This window comes from Crassostrea angulata, chromosome 1 (genome assembly GCF_025612915.1).
Source record: "Crassostrea angulata isolate pt1a10 chromosome 1, ASM2561291v2, whole genome shotgun sequence".
In the NCBI taxonomy this organism is placed as follows: domain Eukaryota; kingdom Metazoa; phylum Mollusca; class Bivalvia; order Ostreida; family Ostreidae; genus Magallana; species Magallana angulata.
This window is the reverse complement of record NC_069111.1, coordinates 20,696,457-20,716,441: the sequence shown is the minus strand read 5'-3', so window position 1 is coordinate 20,716,441 and position 19,985 is coordinate 20,696,457. Positions and strand designations below refer to the sequence as shown.

At 33.8% G+C, this 19,985-nt stretch overlaps 2 protein-coding genes across 3 annotated transcripts in view; both read left to right on the top strand.

Moving 5' to 3' along the window:
• The first annotated feature begins 2,289 nt into the window (after positions 1-2,289).
• LOC128169876 (60S ribosomal protein L12-like) lies at positions 2,290-5,169 on the top strand. Of its 2 annotated transcripts, XM_052835923.1 has the most exons (6): positions 2,290-2,452; positions 3,802-3,875; positions 4,021-4,201; positions 4,662-4,769; positions 4,890-4,981; positions 5,115-5,169. In XM_052835923.1, exons 1-6 carry the CDS (start codon positions 2,416-2,418, stop codon positions 5,118-5,120), a joined length of 498 nt encoding a protein of 165 aa, XP_052691883.1. In that variant the 5' UTR covers positions 2,290-2,415; the 3' UTR covers positions 5,121-5,169. The 2 variants fall into 2 exon arrangements, with proteins under 2 accessions (XP_052691883.1, XP_052691878.1); XM_052835918.1 differs by lacking the exon at positions 5,115-5,169 and having other exon boundaries at positions 4,890-4,993.
• Positions 5,170-15,023: 9,854 nt separating this feature from the next.
• LOC128178741 (contactin-like) overlaps positions 15,024-19,985 on the top strand; it is a 51,705-nt gene continuing 46,743 nt past the window's right edge. The window contains exons 1-7 of the mRNA XM_052846053.1: positions 15,024-15,448; positions 15,830-15,945; positions 16,224-16,293; positions 16,552-16,665; positions 16,916-17,009; positions 17,786-17,874; positions 18,248-18,358. Of these exons, the coding sequence (XP_052702013.1) occupies positions 15,287-15,448; positions 15,830-15,945; positions 16,224-16,293; positions 16,552-16,665; positions 16,916-17,009; positions 17,786-17,874; positions 18,248-18,358 (756 nt within the window). The 5' untranslated portion in view covers positions 15,024-15,286. The remainder of the gene's footprint in view (positions 15,449-15,829; positions 15,946-16,223; positions 16,294-16,551; positions 16,666-16,915; positions 17,010-17,785; positions 17,875-18,247; positions 18,359-19,985) is intronic.

The following is a 19,985-nucleotide window of genomic DNA, read 5'->3' as shown; positions in this document are numbered from 1 at the left end:
ATAAGAATGGATTTGATAGAATCTAGAGGAAGGAAACCTTTAAAGGGACTTGGACACGATTTGACTTAAAATTTTCAAATTTTATTTTTCCATTTTCAATGTTTATACTGATAAATATAGAAGTTTATAATGCTATGTCAAAATTTAAAAGTCAAATATCAAGTTATAAGCAAGTTACAGAGTTCATTTTTCAAATTCTCATTTATATTTCATAATATTGTCATTTTTACATATGTGTTGTATTGGTGTAAGTTTCAATCAAATGTAACTTTCTTTTGTCAATAATAGTATTTATGAAGATATTGAATTATAGTTTAAATTGTTTTTACTTGTCATTTTGTCTAAGAAATGGTAATTCCCTATATTACATTTTTTGTAAAGAACTATAAGACTCGAGCTTTGTTTACATAACAACCAATTCTCTGTATCTCGCTCGTAACTTGACTTTAACATTTAATATTTTGGTCAATCATTTAAAATGCACCAGTAATCCATTTTATACATAAAAAATGAAAATAAAATTTATGATCTCAAATCGTGTCCAAGTCCCTTTATCACAAATCTCTGGCCCTCCTAGTTGGTGGTTGAGCAAAGGCCTAATCATGCACCCTCTCTCATAAAACAACAAGTATTACAGAAACACAGACAATAGAAGTTATTAGCAGGCACGTAGCATCGTTTTTCAAAGTGGGGGTGCCAGACTCATCGAAAAAATCTTGACAAGCAAAAAAAAAGAAAAAAAAAAAGGAAAATGTTATGTTTCCCAAAATCTTCAAAAACTTCAAAATCCTAATCCGTGGGGGGGGGGGGGGGGGGGGGGGGGAGCTGGCTTACTATATAACTTCAATTTCACTACTCATTTCCTTATTTTCATATCATTTTTTTACATACTCCCAAAAAAGTGGGGGGGGGGGGGGGCCAACTCAATGATAATTCCATTTTGTATATATAAATTTTAAAAAATTTGTTGCTGCGAGAAAAAGTGGGGGGGACCAGGCCCCCCCCCTGGCCCCCCCCCTGATGCTACGTGCCTGATTAGTCAGAGGACCCAAGTTCGAAGCCAACCCTGTTAGTCTGGTACCCGCCGCGAGCTCAGAACTTAGGGAACCTATTAGATTTGGTAGTTGGAATGTGAGAAATATATATGTATGAGGCGGGGAAATCAGCCAACATAGCAGAGGAGATGGAAAGATACAGTCTTGAGATCTTGGGCTTGTGTGAAACAAGATGGACCAAGGCTGGAAAAAAGAAAATAAATTCGGATAAAACTTGTATATATGCAGGCCAAGAAGAAGAAAAATGCACCACATACCGAGGGGGTTGAAATGATGCTATCTGAACAGGCAGAGACGGCATTGATTGGATGGGAACCAATAAATTCCAGAATTATAAGGGCTAAGTTTAGAACCTCAAATAAAAGAGTAAACTTAAATGTGATCATGTGCTATGTCCCAAATAACGATGCAGATGAGGGGGAAAAAAAAGAAGAGTTTTATACCATACTACTAACAACTATGAGAAATAGAAAGGAAAGGGGAAATGATAGTCTTGATGGAAGATATAAACGCCAAAGTTGGTGCTGACAGCCTAGGATAAAGGGGAATCATGGGACTATATACATGGGAAAGGAGTGATAAATGAAAATGGTCAACTTTTTGTGGATTTTTGTGCAGAAAATTAAACAACCTATAGTCATCGGAGGTACTTTCTTCCCACACACGAATATCGATCCATAAAACCATATCCATCTGTTATATCTGGTTTGCTTCAGCTGATTCATGGAATAATAATTCAGTAAGTAGCTAGGTTAATTTAAGATTTTTAAAGGTGGAATAATACACCTGGAAAAAGTCACCTAAACTAACAGACTGAGTAATTATATAATTGATTATAATAGTCTATAGATATAATAATAAATAAACTGTAAAATGTGACACAGATTTTTTCCGCTTATTTGACATAATGTCAAAAAAGCGAAAAAAAAAATAAATAAAATTCTAAGTTCTGTTTGGGGATAAAAAATGAACATCTGAAAAAATTCATATATTAACAAAAGCCAGGGCCCAGGGATGCGGGATTCGAACTCGGGATCACAAGCCAAACACTTTAGCCATTCATCTATGGATTAATGAAGTTGCTTGATGCAATCGATAAAATCGTTATAATAAAACGAAATGTCATTTCGATCAGAGATCAGCTATTTTCTGATGTGTTGTTCCATGAACGAATTTTAAACTTCCCGCCTTGTCTGGTTCCCTCCGATGACTATCTAAACGGAAGTAAACATATCAACTTCCTTTTCCCCATACCTTTCAGACGGTGTGGTGCAACTTGTTTTTGGTCGTGTCCAGCTGGACTCATCCAACACCATATCCGTCATCTAGATATTGAAAAAGTAACAAGAAAAAAGTAAAGATGGGTCCTAAATTCGATCCAACCGCTATTACGATCGGTAAGATTATATTAACGAAGAAATCTTTAGTTATTTACACCCCCCCCCATCCGAAACGTATCAACAAGCATGATCAGGTAAGTTTTGTTGATTGCGGAATGTAAGTGTTTTGAATACTATTGAATCACGTGTTTTTAAACCCCATAAATCTATCAATGAAAGTCCATTGAATTTGATATGTTTTAGAATTGAAGATCTCATTCAAATTGATGACATGTCCCCTACGATACTAGGAAAAAATTACCCCCGCCCCTTTTCCTCCCCTGAATTTTGTACAGAGACCTTTATTGAAAAGTATATTACATTTTGAACTCTTGTGAAATCTCTTGTAGACTGTTTAGGGATTTTTTTATTCATTTTTGTGTATAGTTGGTTAGTGTTTATGATTAGCATATCGAATTATTATAAAGGATCCTTGATGCCTTGTGTGACTACATCACAGCATGGCAATTGTAACACATTATGATACAGTTATATCGCCAAATTTTGTTGTCTGTCTCTGTAGCGCAGTGGGTGTAGCTTCAATCTACTGACCCGCAGATCAGCTTTTTAAATTTTAACCATGCACTGCTCAGGAAAATAAAAGTTCCTGAAGTATTCAAACTTGGGACCTGTCAGTTGGTAGATCAAACTAACAGCCATTGCGCCACAGAGATAGACAACAGAATGTGGCAAATTGTATTAAAATGCGCTGAAATCGTCATGTAACGTACTATCATGAAAAGTAGAAGTCACGGGGTAAGCTTAACATGATGTTGAAATATCTTGGGACAAAGAAATGGTATCTGTAGATAAATAGTGAGTGATGAAGATTTATGATTAAGCTAGGTACTCTAAACAGAAATGTGGTTTTCATTTCTGGTTGAATAACTTTTTCGTGGTCGAACAACTTTTTTGTGGATTCTGTTGTTAAGCTATCCATTATTGAATTTTCAAAAATTAAGAAATATAACAGAGAATCATTTTGGTATTAAGGCATCATTACATGAGTTGACATATCCTGGACAGAGGAGGTTTTTACTAAATCCATGTAAGGTTGTCATTTTGCCTTGCATCATCAGAATGGTTTTTTGTAAATTTGGAGTATTTAAAAGAAAGAATAAAAATATGATTGAACTTGACAAAAGTAAAACATGTTTGAAGCGGTTGAAAGATGTGTAGATAAATAATTCTCTTTCCATATTGGACGGAGGGGATCATATCGCAATGATGTAAATATTTACAGCTTTGTTCCAAGTATCTTGCTAAATGCACCCTAGAGTTTCAAATGAGAACGTCTCATTAAAGTAATTAGATTTTTAAAAAATTAAAGAATATACATGTAATATGACGACATTATCTCTCTTTAGTGTATGTGAAAGCAGTTGGAGGTGAAGTTCCAGCCACTTCATCCTTGGCTCCTAAAATTGGTCCTCTGGGTTTGGTGAGTTGTAATTGAATAATTATCCAAACGAATTGTTTAGTTTTTAAAACAGACTCATTTTGAAATTAATAAAACAGTAAAATAACCGTCTTTAATGATGTAAATTGTAAGATTTTTAAAAGATCTTATTTTTTCTGTCTAATAGTCTCCAAAGAAGATTGGTGATGACATTGCCAAAGGCACAGCAGATTGGAAAGGCCTAAAAATCACGGTTAAGCTTGTGGTCCAGAACCGTCAAGCCAAGGTAGAAGTGGTGCCTAGTGCTTCTTCACTCCTCATCAAGAGCCTGAAGGAACCACCCAGGGATAGAAAGAAGGTTAAACATGGTAAGTCTGTGTTAGACATATGTTTTCAATGTACACCTCTAGTGGTGAAGGGATCTTTTTAAATCAAAAGCTCCATTATTTTAGATGCATTCTCCAAAACCCTGAATGGTTGAAAAACTTGACTTGGCCAAGTTGCATAAATGTTTATATTTTGCATTGACATTCTTGTAGTGTTCATTAAAAGTTTACAGTCATTGAAGGGTACATAACTCTGAAATTTACATGAAAGAGCATTGTGAATCAACTAAAATCTTGTAGCCCAAGGGGAGAGGAGATAAAACTGACCATGGGCATGTTTTTCTTATCATTTAGCCAATGGAACTTTATATCTCAATACATTTTGACAATGATGAAGTTAAAAATCATTTTAAAGCTTGTCATTTTATATTACTAAGTGAATGTATCACTTGTAAGGAAACTTGTTGGCAATGCGGGTTAATAAACTTTTTTTGTTTTACAGTCAAGCACAGCGGAAACCTCTCTATGGATGACATTATTGCTATTGCACGTCAAATGCGTCCAAGGAGTATGGCAAAAAATCTCGCTGGTACCTGTAAAGAAATTTTAGGTAATTCTTTTGAAACTTCAATTTCAGTGCTGTATTCTTGGCATCAATACTTATTTATTGAAAATTTCATTACCAGCTATGTACTAATGCTATTTTTAAAAAAATCATCTTATTTTAAAGGTACTGCCCAGTCAGTTGGGTGCTCTGTAGAAAGATGTCCACCTCATGACATAATTGATAAAATCAATTCTGGAGAAGTGGAAGTACCCGACGTAAGTATTTGAATGTTTCATAAGATTGTTAATGTTTTGTGAAATGAAGATGGCACTTGTCACTGTAGCTTGAAGTAAATTATTATATCAATTGTATATATTAATTAAAGAAAACATATTTTTTATTTTACAGGAATAGACTGGACGTATACTGTAAAATAAGTAAATTAAAAAACTGAAAAAACCTATCAATTTGTTACTTTTTTAAATTCATAATATTGACCGATAGGGTTTGTAGTAACTGAGTCTAGATGTGAAGCGGTAATTTTAAAAGCCAGAGAGGATTTATGATTCTTATAAATTTTTCTTTGATATTTGCAATGAAAACGTAATATTTACATTTACTTTCTTCCCCCCCTATCAAATTGCATTGATTTATTTGAGTGATATTTACGCATAACAGAGAAGACCCAATCACCAAATGTGGTGCGTATGAATAGTCTTCCGTCCGTATTTCTCGAAGTACATGACTGACTCTCCTTGCGACTTCAAGCCAGATCACGACCTGATATTATACCGATAAATATTTCTTGATGTAAACATATTTTAACAGTAAAATGAATTCAATTGATTAATTTCATAGTATACCAAAAGGAAATTCATCAGATTACAGAATAAAAATAAAATTCTATTATAAGTTATCAAATCTCTGCACTATTTTTGTCAGCATGATTCGGCTGTTCCAATGGCTCTTCCGTTAATTGCACATTACTCGTTGAATAAGGCAGATTTTGCATTGAATGAATATTTTTTTTGAAAGATGTGGTCTCATAACTGCAACGGTGTATGCAAACAAATTTTCATAACGCGCTAGCCCGCGTTATTGAATTTGTATGCACACACCGTTGCAGTTATGAGACCACATCTTTCAAAAATTAATGATTCAATGCTTATGTGAAATTATAATTTATGTACATACAGGGGTGACAGTTTGTAATTTGAATGCTTTTAGCAAGCAGAAGAATGGAACACGTATATTTGAATTCTAGTTATATTCTTGACATCGAACTTGATGTATGAATTGAATTTTAATTGATGAGTGAAATATTGGTAAAGCGAGAGAAAAACATTCTAAAATCGGATGGACTGTTTGTGGCTACGGAACTGTAGATTAACCACTTTACCTGACTCGAAACATTTTCCTAAACATCCTAACCAACCTCCGATAATGAAGAATGTCAAAATTCAGGTCAGGATCAAGAGTCGCCATATTTACCTGTTTTAAACAAACAACACCATTTCACCTTATAGACTACATTGAAACAATGACCATCTCAAAGGGCCCATCTTAAATAATGGACAATAAGATCAAAAGCATCTTGGGGGAAATTTTGCCTATTAATTAGAAATTTTTCAGCTGGCATAGAAATTTTGATTCAATCTCGTTACCCCTTACATACAAGCATTTTAGTTCAGTCTGAGTAAAGCAAATGGGAAATAATCTACAGTCTAAAAATGATCATAAAGAAATCTGCTATGACTTTCACATTGACTTGGTTCAAAGTCACTGCACACAAAATCTCTGTTCATGTAAAGAATGAGCCAGAATAGGGTTAAGTGGAGAGTATATACCGGTATATTTATACAATTTAATGCTTTCTTTAGTGATTCATGCGGTAAATGAAGGATTGGACCCAAGATGGAGAAGATAGTCTTCGGATAAGGGTTTTTCATATAGTTCTGCCGTGACCTTTACATTTGATGTTGAAATTTGGTCACTACACACCCTATACTCAAAAGCTCTGTTTATGTGGAGAAAGAGGCAAATAGGGCTAAAGAGAGAGTATACTAGTATATGTTCTTAAAAAATATTTTGTGTGATCCGATATGACCTTGACCAACAAATATAATTCAAGGTCACTGCACTCTCTTTGACTAAAGATACTCTGTGAGTGAAGTTTGAGTCATATTGGACGACGGGGAGAAAAGATATGCTCTGGAGAAGAATTTTTCATACAATTCTGCTATGACCTTAACCTTAGACCTAGAAACATGGTTGAAGGTCACTGTATACCCTTTACCCAAAGGCACCATGTGGGTGAAGTATGAGCCAATTTGTGCCAAGGGGAAAGAATTTATGCCCCGGACAAGAATTCTCAGACAGACTGATAAATATAAGGCGCGCGCAGGGCGGGGCCCTAATAACGGGGCTTGTGAGAGTGTTTGAAAGGTATTAAAAAGCAAGTAAAGTAATGATACTTAAGTAAAATGTGTCGGGAATTTTTTGTATTGATCTTTTCACAGAATATATTGATTTCTTAAATTAAACTAATAAATCTCAAAACCATACGCAACTTTTCTTGCGCAATAAACCCTAGTATACAGTGTTTCGTATGGATGTTCAAAACGTTTTGATAGCTCCACTGTCCCTCCGTTCTGCAGCTAGACTGTTCGGTAAATGAAACATCAAAAGGTGCCATGGATCCTGGTATTTCCGAAATGGTTTATGAGACTGTGGTCACTGGCGCCTGACGTTAAAAATATTTCTTTTAACAATAAGAGTATCCCCTGTATCATAATATTATTGTAGTACGGTTGATAATCTTATTACTAAAAGAAATATTTTAACCGTCAGGTGCCTGTAGCTGGGGTCTTAATGTCCAGGGAAAAGCAGTGATTGATCAATATCTAGGCTCCTTTTCAAGAGTTACGAGCAAAACGAAATGCGTGTAAATCACTCTAATGTTTGGCAAACCAAGATCTCATAAAGAGCTAATCATAGCTAGTTTCACTGTCGATAAACTAGGTTTAACGGTTGTAATCTATAGTTTACGGACAGAAAACTATCATAAATGACGATAATTTATATTTCACATCTGTAAACCATAGTTAACGCAATCATCTATGTTTCAGAAGTGTACACTATAATTATCCTTAGAAACAACCATTTGCGATTGTAAAACATATAGTTTATCTGATAAATATAATTTTACGATTGTGAAACTGTGATTAGCAGCTCTTAATTATACGTAACGGATGTAAATTATAGTTTATAGACGTGAATCTATATTTATCAGGAAAATCTATCTTCAACGTTATTTGCAGACAGATAAACTATGATTATCATTAGTAAACAATAGTTTACAACCGTTAAATATGGTTTTGCAGCTATTATTATCACTGAAAACAACCATTTGCGATTGCAGTACATAATTTATCTGATAAATATAGTTTCACGATCGTTAAACTATGATTAACAAATCTTAACTATAGTTAATGAATGTAAACTATAGTTTACAGATTTATCAGCAAAATCTATTGTAAACGTTATTTGCTATCTAAACTATACTTAACAGTCGATAAACCTAATTTATCAAATGTGAAACTATGTTTAGTTCATTTTTTGTAAAATTGGCGTGCCATACTAATGAATGCATGTAAGGAGGTGAAGTTCCAACAATTTGAGATCCAGAAATAAATGTTATTATAAGCTACACCTGTATGTTTGGAAAGAAAACAAAGATTTACAGTTATTACGAGGAAAAAATATTAATGTGCAAAATCCCTGCGAGTAACTCTACAGTTGGATTTTTTGTAAATTTCCATTATCAAATGAACACCATTTATTTAGATAAATCTTGATGTATAAAGAAGATGGGGGAATAAGACAGCGAAAATTCCCATTTGGTGTAGTAGTAAAATATACAATTTTAAACTCAATTTTTTTCCGGTTGAATATATTTAATAGTTTACTAAAGGACAATTTATAACTATTTTCGGTTTTGAATATCTTAGCAAACGATAGGGGGAAAAACTCCTGACATTTTGATGGTATCGAACCTACAACGTAAAAATCTGCTATCTAATGTCTGGTGCACCAAAGTGCGTTGTTTAAATGCTAAATGCGACTTTGGCCACGATTTTACGGACTTGTATTATCTTTCTAAAACGTTCAAATGTTGGGATACAAAATGATTTTTTTAAGTAAAGTGGGTCATCTATCTACGTTTTTGTTGATTAAAATCAGTTTGATTTCCCTTAGACTTTATATTTTAAAAACTTTGACTAAAACACGGAGCACAGACCCACACTATAAAAGAAATGATATTGAAGTTCAAAAATGACCTTATCTGCATGAAGATTTTGATACACATGCAAACGCCAGTTTAAATCAACATATTCCAAGTTTTGAACATATTTAAGAGTGTTACTAGTATGTTAAATACAGATTGTTTTAATGCTCTTTAAACAATAATAACCTAAATATTAGTACATGTATTAATAATTTTATTCTGCAACGATCGCTAACTTAATTTATAACCCACATGAATCATCAAAGAACGCATTTTATTGTTTATATTAATTTTACATTAATTGATTGATCGTAAAAAGTAAGAAAAAATGAATAAATTATTGTCAATGTACATCATACGTTAGATAATATATAAATAGTGCCTGTTTGGGAGGGTAACAGTTGAAATTAACACCCCGAGAAAACCATTGTCAACCGACGCGAAGCGGAGGTTGACAATGGTTTTCGAGGGGTGTCAATTTCAACTGTTATCCTCCCAAACAGGCACTATTTATTTTGTTATACTGAATGTCTTAATTTAAGAAAATTTTAAGAAAATTTTACTGCTTTTATATAGGAACAACGTGAATTCTACAGCGAACCGTACGCGCATAATTTTCGCGCATGTAACAATTTGTAATGTTACCCGTTGCTAAGTGCGTTGCTAACGCTGAGGGTAATAGAACGGATTATGAACTGCGTCTTAACCAATCAGATTTCAGTATTTAACATGAAAGTATAACAAAACAAACAAATCGCCCTCTAAAGGATTTTGAGTCTGACATCAGCATAATTATTTCGTGCAGTCCGTGATCAAGTTTTCTTAGGTTGCTGAAGGTTTCAACCAATCGATAAATGGGGCGTGTTCTGTCAGTTTCTACAATTAATTTCAGCAAGAAATAGAGGGAATCATTTAAACAATAAAATGCTTTGTCGCTACCTTCATAACCCGCATGAATCATCAAAGAAAGTATTTTATTGTTTATATTAACATCTTTCTTTAACTAATTAATAATCTGATTATGAAAAGTTAGTAAAATTCACTAAATTACTGTTAATGTACAAAAGTACGTTAGCTAAAAGAAACAGCCAAATCCTCTCCTGTGAGACTTTGAGTCTGGCATCGTCATGATTATTTCGTGAAGTCCGGGGTTTTACTAAGGTCGCTGTAGGTTCAGACCAATCGATAAACAGGGCGTGTCAATTTCAGTCCTGTCACTTTCAGCCGCTGTAGATTTCGACCAATCGATAAATAGGGCGTGTAGATTTCAATCTGGCTGTTTCTATAGAGCTATGAATTAACTAAAAGTTTCCGTAAGAAATAGAGGAAATTATGCTTGGTAGATGTAAATATACTTATAATTGATGCAAAGATAAATATCTAATACGATTTTTTTATTCTTTGCTAGTCTGAATTTGTTTTCATAATTTGACGGCCTGTATGAATTTGATGACGATAAAGATTTAGTATTGTAATGTCCCTCCGTAGAAAGGTACTCTTATTTGGGCCGCACACCGTGACAAGTAAGTTGCATGATCTGATGCTATAGCAATTTATCACTTCGAGAATAGCAAATTTCTTTTATTCCACGATCTCTGTCGCACCCCCCCCCCCTTCCCCTGATCTGATCTGCACCGCTTCTCACGATCGTGAGAAGCGGTGCGGATCAGAAACCATTTATTTAGCTAGCGAAGATGAGAAGATCGAAGAATCAATAATACCGCTTTAAATATTTATTAAAGGCGAAAATCAAAGCGAACATTTTAGGCTCCTGGGGGCAACGGGTCGCATGTTGTTATTTAACGCCTAAAAATATATATATATATATATATATATATATATATATATATATATATATATATATATATATATATATATATATATATATATATATATAAAAGGTTAAAACTACGGTGTGTCGTTAGTGTCTGAATGTTGAAAAAAGAGCAAATGGCCGAATTAGGACTTTATGTGATTTAATCACGTAACCAACCAAATTATTATATGAATGAACTGTTTACCATTTTTTAACGAAAAAATGTTAAAAGTCTTCTTTTTAGCGATATACTATCTAAAAAATATATATTTGACGATTGTTGCCGCGGCAACAATTTAACAAGGAGAAAGCTGATAGGAGCGGATCAAAAACCTAATTTTAATTAGATTGCATTCTGAATAGCAATGGACTCGTATTTTGGAAATCTGTCATGACAAGTTGTCATGTTGTAAATTTTGTATTTACTGTAACCCGGTAAATTCAAAATTTACAACATGACAAATCAACAATGAATCTCTATCCAGCTGAAAAAAATTATTTTGTTTAAAGAAATCCTGATAAATTAAATGGAATATTCAGTTATGAACGAAACAGTCCCAGAACCCCACTTTACTTGATCCAGAAGCTTTCGAATTTTCAACTTCATCTAAAAAACCTTTGTTTTTTTATTTCGACTGAGAGGATGTCCGGGGCTTGCTCCTGTTTTGGGGTTTTCAGATTTTGGCGGTGATTCAGTGAAAATCATCTCAAGAATCACTCAGCAGTATTATCAAAGATATCGTGTCAGTTTTCCGCTATATGTTACACAAATTTATGGTTTGTAAAAGCATGACTCCACTGTAAACGATGATATAGTTTGTGAAATTAATATGAAAACTCGAAGCAGACACTGGTTTTTGATCCTTTTGAGCAAAACGGACTAAAAGAATAATTTTATACTTACAGAAGGTAGAATTTCGTAAACTTTTAGTTTTGCACTCTTATTTCTGCCTATCGCTATATATACATGCATTATCCGCCTTATGTACCCGCTCGTCCGTTCTAATCGTACCAGACGGTCTCCAATCTTCACCGGTTGTTTTGACCCTTGACCATGATATCCATTAGTTGGTGGGTCAGCAGTGGTGGCAAATCATCTATTCAATGGATCCCGACTTCCAGCACAGATAATCTCGACAGTTCCATATCCAGTATGATGACATCTCTGCTCATTTTCTCAGTCGCTGTCTTGTATGCTTTTCCCGATAGTCTTATTGTTTCACCTGTGGGTTACAGCTTCCGCACCATTATTTTTGCATTTTTTAAACCGAATTTAAGTTTGCCTGTCGCTCTTCGATTTTTATTGAAAGACAATGGATATTCAATCATGTTACAATTTACAAAACAATTTATCCTGCAAAGTATAAAACACACTAAGGATAAATGCAAATGTGGTCCTTTACACCTTTGGGAAAAGATCTGCATACAAGCCAAAACTTCTAATTTACTTAACGATATAGATTTCTAGCATGTATTCGAATTGAAAATGACAAGAAAAAAATCTAATTTTGGGGGGAAAATAACAAGAAAAAAAAATTAATTTTGGGGTAAAGATCAACGTTTAAACTTTTACCGCTATTCATTAAAATAAAAGTCCCTCTTGTAATCGAACTCAAGACCTGCGGGTCAGTAGATCGAAGCTTTATCCAATGTGCTACAGAGATAGACACCAAAGATCGCCCTATAAACTGTTTCATGATGGGTTTAAATCGCCATGTTGTGACGTACTGTACTGTCGTAAAAAGTAGATGCCATGTGTGTCGAGGATCCTGAAGAGAGTAATAACCAAAAGACTGTTCGTAGAAAAAATATGTATTTCTGACAAATTGCAATTATTATTTATATGATACATGTACTTCATGGAAAGCTATATCTTAATGTTTGGAGCATTATTCACCGTCTGTTATCTCTCCTTAATGTCCCTTCCTGTCTATTTCTGCCGTTTTATTTATATTTCTCCGTCATAAAAGCACTTTTTTGTTCATTAAAAAAAATGGATGAGTTTGAGTCCGCCTAAGGTAGTGGTTTTATTAGTTCAGGGTCGACATTGGCATTACGAATATTGTTCCAACAAAAGAAAACCCGGTTTGCTGTCACATTGGAAGCTTTCTCCGTTACGTTTTATTTAACATCTATTTATTACATTATCGTTTCTTGTCATTGTCATTGCTCTGAAAGTAAAATGATTAATTTATTTGTACATTTTTTTTTATTTTATCAAATCAGGTCTTACCAATATTTCAGTTTGTTTTGTAGATGGTATTACAAATTTAATACAAAATGTCACAGATAGAAAAGCCACAGTGCAACTGCACTATAAACATAAATATAACATTTAAATTTTGCACTCCTTTCTATAGCGTTTGTCATTTATCAGATGATAGATTAATTTTTGATCTGTTCTTGATACGGTACTTTTATATTCCAATAATGTGCAGATAAACTAGAAATATGACACATGAACACTATTTTAATATAGTGTAAAATGAAACCTCCCAAAATCTTTGCATATTTCTATCATTATAATTATTAGAATGTATTTTGGCAATTGGATGGTTTTCACACCCGGTCTGATATTCATTTTATATAGTTTTAAAATAGTTATTTTTGTTAAAAATAGAAATTTTTGTACGTTTGTTTTAAATATTTTCTCTTTCGATCGCTTTTCGTCACAGTTCAAAACACAACTAAAATGTAATCCAAACATTTTTCATGGGTGTGACCACACCATTGTATTATTTTAGAAAGGAATGCAATGTGCAGAGGTGGATGTGATGTTTAGAATGTTTATTTGAATATTTGTTTCAAATTAACTTTTTTTTTTTAAATAGCATGACTCTCATTACAATCCAAGCTTTATAAGAATTGTTTGATATTTATATTGTATAGATATGTGTATTGTACGGTATCTTGAACATTACACCCCTTCAAAGTATTCCCCGGGATTTGAAATACATAATTTCAATCTCTGATTTAATATCTGAAATGCGATACGCTGATTTCGGTAGACCTCTTAGCCACTGATTGATGCTTGTCGGGAGTTGGAACAACGAAACAGATGAGAAGTTTTGGAAAAAGGGTCTATATCTAGAGAGAATAATGAGTGTGGCAAGACAGTATATCATACTTCAAAAATAACTTCACAAGCTCAGATGTGTGTGATGGTGCATATTCATGAAGTAAACAAACATGCCTAAATCTTAACACAGGGCGTTGTTTATAATAATATTTCTTGAATTCTTATAGTGTACTATCTCGGTGATACTGACCGTAACACTTTTAGTCCCCACTGTTGCTAGTTTGTAGGAGATGGGAGTGTCATACATTGACCTCAGTGGAAATGAGATTCTAACTGACCCTTCCTCTCCAGTTCTGACCAGGTTAACACTCGCTCTAGTAAGTTCCACTTCATCCAGGCCCCTGTCAACCAAGCTTTGATACTCTTGCCTTCCGTTGATCTTCCTCTGTGCTCCTAACTTCAGCTTGAACCACAGTGCGCCTCTCCGTTGCTGATGCTTTTGACCACTGCTAGAAATGTGACATTCCCACTCCTCGTCGTCAGGTTCCCGTGTTTTCAATAATAACTCGTAAATGCATTCTCTCTGCTTGGTCCACCAATGTTTTCGCTGACTAATTTCTTCTTTTTCTTGTTTGAAACACTGCAATCTGCCAAATATTTTAATGTTATCACAAGTCGGCATTTGAATTTTTCCACCACCTAGGAAACTGGTATGCGTAATTGGGTTGAATTGCTGTAGAGTCCAGTTGATGTAAACGAAGCTACAGAGTGTAGACTCTAAGCTATTTCCCCATAAACCCACTCATTTTCCTTTTAATGGTTTCGACCATGGTAGTTGCGACTTCTTGTAAAGGAGCAACCACGTTAGTCTTGGTAAGATCCCATGCTAGTATATCCAAGCCCTGTACTTTCCTGGTAATCCAATGTCATCAACTATTTTCAGCCATGTATGAACCTTTTTCTCTCTGTCTTCGATGCTATCCTCTGTGTCTTCGATGCTATCCTTGTCTTTGAAGAATTCGGTAAACCACTTTCTTTGGCATTTAATTGGGTTTCAAACTATTTTTAAAATCAAGTTTACTTTTACTTCGTTTAGTCGATATTTTGAATGTTGTTTTTTTTTTTTTAATTTTGTTTATTCCGTTATAATAATGCCGACTGCGAGCAAGTTTGCTTTTGAAAATAATAATAACAATAGGTTTTTTTTATATATATTAATACAGAATATTCGATAAAGTATATGATACGGTAAATTTGTAATTGTTTTTTTGTTGTTGGAAAGATGGAAGATCTAAACAATGCACCTCTACCAGCAAAAGTTTCTTTTATAAAATGTATAGTAACGGTTGCTTGATTACAGATGTTTTAAATCAAAGTGAAATATTCATAAATTTTCTACGAAATGAATAATTCTGATTTAAATTTTATTTACACCAAGCCCACAAGCCATTCGTACAATGACGGTCATACCCGTAATTGATTTGGCGCCATATTCATTGTCTGTACATGCGGACCACGTGGACTCCAAAGTTCTTCAGGAGATCGCAGACGAACTTTGTAAGGCGTTTACGACGGTCGGATTCGTGTATCTGAAAAACCATGGAATACCACAAAACATTGTAAGCTTGAATAGATAGATAGATAGATAGATAGATAGATAGATAGATAATGCTTTTTTTAACAGATAAATTGGTTAAAAACAATATTTTAAAACAAAACGCCATTCTCTGAGGCTTGTATCTATTTTTCTTAATGAATGGCCCACAATAAAGGGGAAAAAGTGAAGTAATTCGACCACTGACTTTTTGGTTATCAATAGAATTATTTGTTATCATGTATTTAAATTAAAGCATTTAAACACTAAAAAAAGGGACACAATCAGATCAAAATGTGATTAGCCCCTATTGGATGTTCTTGACCGTATTGTAGGATTTTTTTTTTTATTTTAGGAGAAAACCAAACAATTCTGGAAATACTAAGTAAATGAATAATAATTACAGGTAGAAGAGGTCTTTACCACATCAAAAACTTTCTTTGAGAAACCAGTGGAAGTAAAACAGGAATACACTCGACCAGTCGATGCGAATCACGGATGGGTGTCTTTGGAAAGAGAAAAGTAATCCTTTTTTTAATGATTTTGATTTTAGAAAATTAAATATTTATCAAGTAGTTTCTGTGTTCGTTTTCAATTCCATTTCTGATAAGTTTCTTTTCCTAATATGAGTATGACTGTCACAATATTGCCGGAGTGGAGTTTTAGTCCATGGTTGGCACTCAAGACGTAGTGGAATATTCAGATATGCTTTGTGGCCAACAACAAATTGAAGTTGTCGATCACACCCACATAAAAATACAAGTTTTACAATATCAACTATCATTTACATGTACTTTTAGGTTAAATCCAGAGCGGCCAGCCGCTGATTTGAAAGAAGCGTACAATATGACTGTAGTTGATGACCAACATGTAAGTCTGGCTATCATTCGACGGTTTACTTTCAACATATAAGAATACTGTTTTCTTTGTCTTTTTGTAAATTTAAAGTACATTCCAAACAAAGGAAATGAAATTATATGACATTATAATTATTGGTCACTTTACAGATCTCCTATTATTGCACTCCACTACAAAAAAGCAAGGCTGGATTTATTTTTTATAAAAGGGCAATATTGTAAAATTACAACAACAGGGTTTATAATTAACATGTACTTTTCTTGTTTTTAGTTGATGCCCGTAGACATTATTCCAAACTTCTACGATGTATTCAAGTCTTTGTTCACCAGTGCTCAGGAATTAGGAAACAGAGTCCTGGATTTAATGTCGATTGGTCTTAACATTGTAAGTTTGTTTTCAAGATCTCAAATATTAAACAGCTGATTTGTTGAACCTGAAAACAGAATATTTTTATCTTATATTAAGAAGTCACTTAAAACTAAAATATTGTTCAAAATTCTAATGTAAGAGCATGTTTGGAAACAAAACAATCAATCCGAAATTTTTTGTAATATTCTATAATTTTGTATAACAGCTGCAAGACTTATGACAAATCTTGTAAGTACTGAAAAAAAATCCAATTTAATGTCGTTAGGATCGAAGTTTCCTCCGAGACTGTCACAAGAATGTTGGCAAAAAGGACAACCAAACCACATTACGGTCTTTGTACTATCCACGAATATCAAAAGGTATGATAATCCAACATCATTGCCTACCAATATCAAAAGGTACAAGAATCCAACCTTTATCCACAGTTATCAAAAGGTATGATAATCCAACAACATTATACACAGATAATAAAAGGAATGGTAATTCATCATCATTGTACAACGTATTAAAATCCAACATCATTATTTACTGATATCAAAAGATATGATAATCCAACAGCATTGTACTTAAATATCAAAAGGTATTGTTATTCAACATCATTATACAAGGTATGATAATCCAAGAACACTATCTACTGATATCAGAAAGTATGATAATCCAAGATCAATTGTAAATGGAATATGACAGAGGTTTTGGGGAATTTACGATTTTAAATTTGAGGGCAATACACCCCCTTGGAGACGGGCTTTGACAGAGAAATATTGCACTGAGGGCGATACAGCCCTAGCTACCGGTTGTTGTCACACCTAGTCCAGAACACGTGTATCAGGGCTGACACACTACTAGGTATATGATATACACCAATATCAGAAGAAATGGTAATTTAATATCATTATACATCGATAACAAAAGGTTTGATAATCCAACATCATTAAATACCAGTATCAGAAAGTGGGTAATTGAACATCAATATACACCGGGATCAACAGTATGATAATCCAGTATCAGTATACAATATAAAACAATCAATAAGGTCTTTGTATTATCTACTGATATCAAACGGTACCACTCCCAAACCATTTTTTTAATCATCATATTTATTGTACAAGTATTGCACCTCTTTGATCATTTATAGAGGTCAAGCCAGGACAGGTGCGTTGTGGGGAACACTCGGACTACGGGTCCATTACGTTACTGTTCCAAGACGATGTCGGGGGACTGGAGGTAAGTTTATCGGAATCTAATTCAGGTAATGAAATTGTTAATAACGAGACCCTTATGGTTGTTAATGAACACCTTGAGTTTTGAAGTTTTGTTTCTAGGTGTTTTATCGCATATGATATTACATTCATGATATTCTACCATCAGAACGACTTATTAAGTTGAGCAGTGAAACTTAATTTTCCTCACAGTACCTCTATACATACAATCATTATTTGTCATATGAAGAAACGTAAAATCAAAACCAAATCATACTGTTTAAGACGTGAATTGCTAATTTTGTCCATAACAAAGAGTAACAACTTTTGTAAGTCATGGCCTGAATTACAATCAAAGCTGCTGATAATTAGAAAATGTTGAATTTGCATTGTCTAAGGTAAAACCTGTTGGGGCGGACTATATACCAGCCACTCCTATCCCCGGTACAGTGCTGGTTAACCTCGGCGACCTGATGCAGCGATGGACGGCAGATAAACTGGTGGCCACGGTAAAAAAAACCCCACTCTTACCGATTGTTGTATGATTCACAAATAAAATTTCATTTCATTTAATGTTTGATATAAATCTTTTCTACAGAAACACCGCGTACTAATTCCCAAGGAAGAAGTGATGCTGAGTAAGGGGAGACAATCCATCGCGTTCTTCATTCATCCTGATGATGACGTCATCATTAAGTGTTTAGACGGTTCTGGGAAGTATGAGGAAATCTCCAGCATCGATTATCTCAACATGCGCTTTGCTGTTACGTATTGATCATGTTCCATTTTCAAAAGAAAATGTGCCTATCAAATATACCCATATGATTATGATTGTGAACATATAGTTATATGTCAAGAAACATTATCAAGACCTTTGCAAAAAATTCATCTACAAGTGTTCAAATCATGTCACCATGAGTCAGGAAGTGGTTACATTAAAATGGTGGTTCCAAGTTTAACATTAACGCAAAGTCCAATATACATGTATGTAATAATATATAATAGTTATATTTTGTGATATTAATATGGAAGCAGTGACGAAGAATAAATGTTGAAAAAAGCTGTAAATTCTTTATTTTTTGTGACCCAAGCAAAGAATTTGAGCTTTAATACTTCCCCTTAAAACGAAACAATGTCTGCATCAACATTAACTAGGCTCCAACATTCACAATTCACGAATACAAACAAATATGTCAGCCAATCTCTTTTTTTAACTCAGCATATCTTAAAAAGTTTGAGATGCTCATATTTATCTAAATTTAACTTCAAAAATATGTGAAAAGAAAATGAGGCAATGATCAAAATCATGTTCATTCAATTTTTATAGGTCAGCTGTAAAATACATACATCTTAGGATAAATTTATACAACTTGTCGATTTACTCACCATATATCTGATTAATGATTCCGCTAATTAAAATTTGTAGCATGATTATAATTTTTTAAATACACAAACTATGTATGAGTGTCTATACATTTTTTTTGTTAAACTTTAAAGAATTCAGCAAAATAATCCACATCCCTGCGAATGTGTTCGGAATGTTTTTTTATCGTTGCTAAGTATGTAATAAATTCAGAGGTGCTCGAATGAAAGTTCACGAGACTTCACCGAGATTTGATTAGTTCCTGTGAAATTTCGTGCTCGGATAATATTCTCAGAATACGTAAGTACTGGTCGTTTTTCATATCATATCCTACTTTGATTTATGTTAAAATATGAAAATCTTTTAAGATGTATGTCTTATTTCACCATCTAGCGGTTATTTATACTAAACGATAATATTCAGAACAGAGTTATCGTATGTGTTCAACAACGTGTAGAGTGGTTGAAAATATAAACATTGGGTTGCCTAATAAAATCATAGCCATGTTTGATGCTTATGGTGTGCAATACCATGTTTTAAAAAAAATAATATGGGGTGTCTGTTTTGCATAAAAACTAAGTATATCGAGCCATTTTCAAGGAACATTCTGCATAAAATAGTATAGTCTGTTTCACTATTGATGCTATCAATATGTCAGGCGCGGATCGATTAATCCTCGGGGGGGGGGGGGGAGGGGGCCTCTATTAAGCAGGTAAATTGTTGCAACAGCAGACAAAAACTATTTTTTGTATTGTATCATTTATATCTAGAAC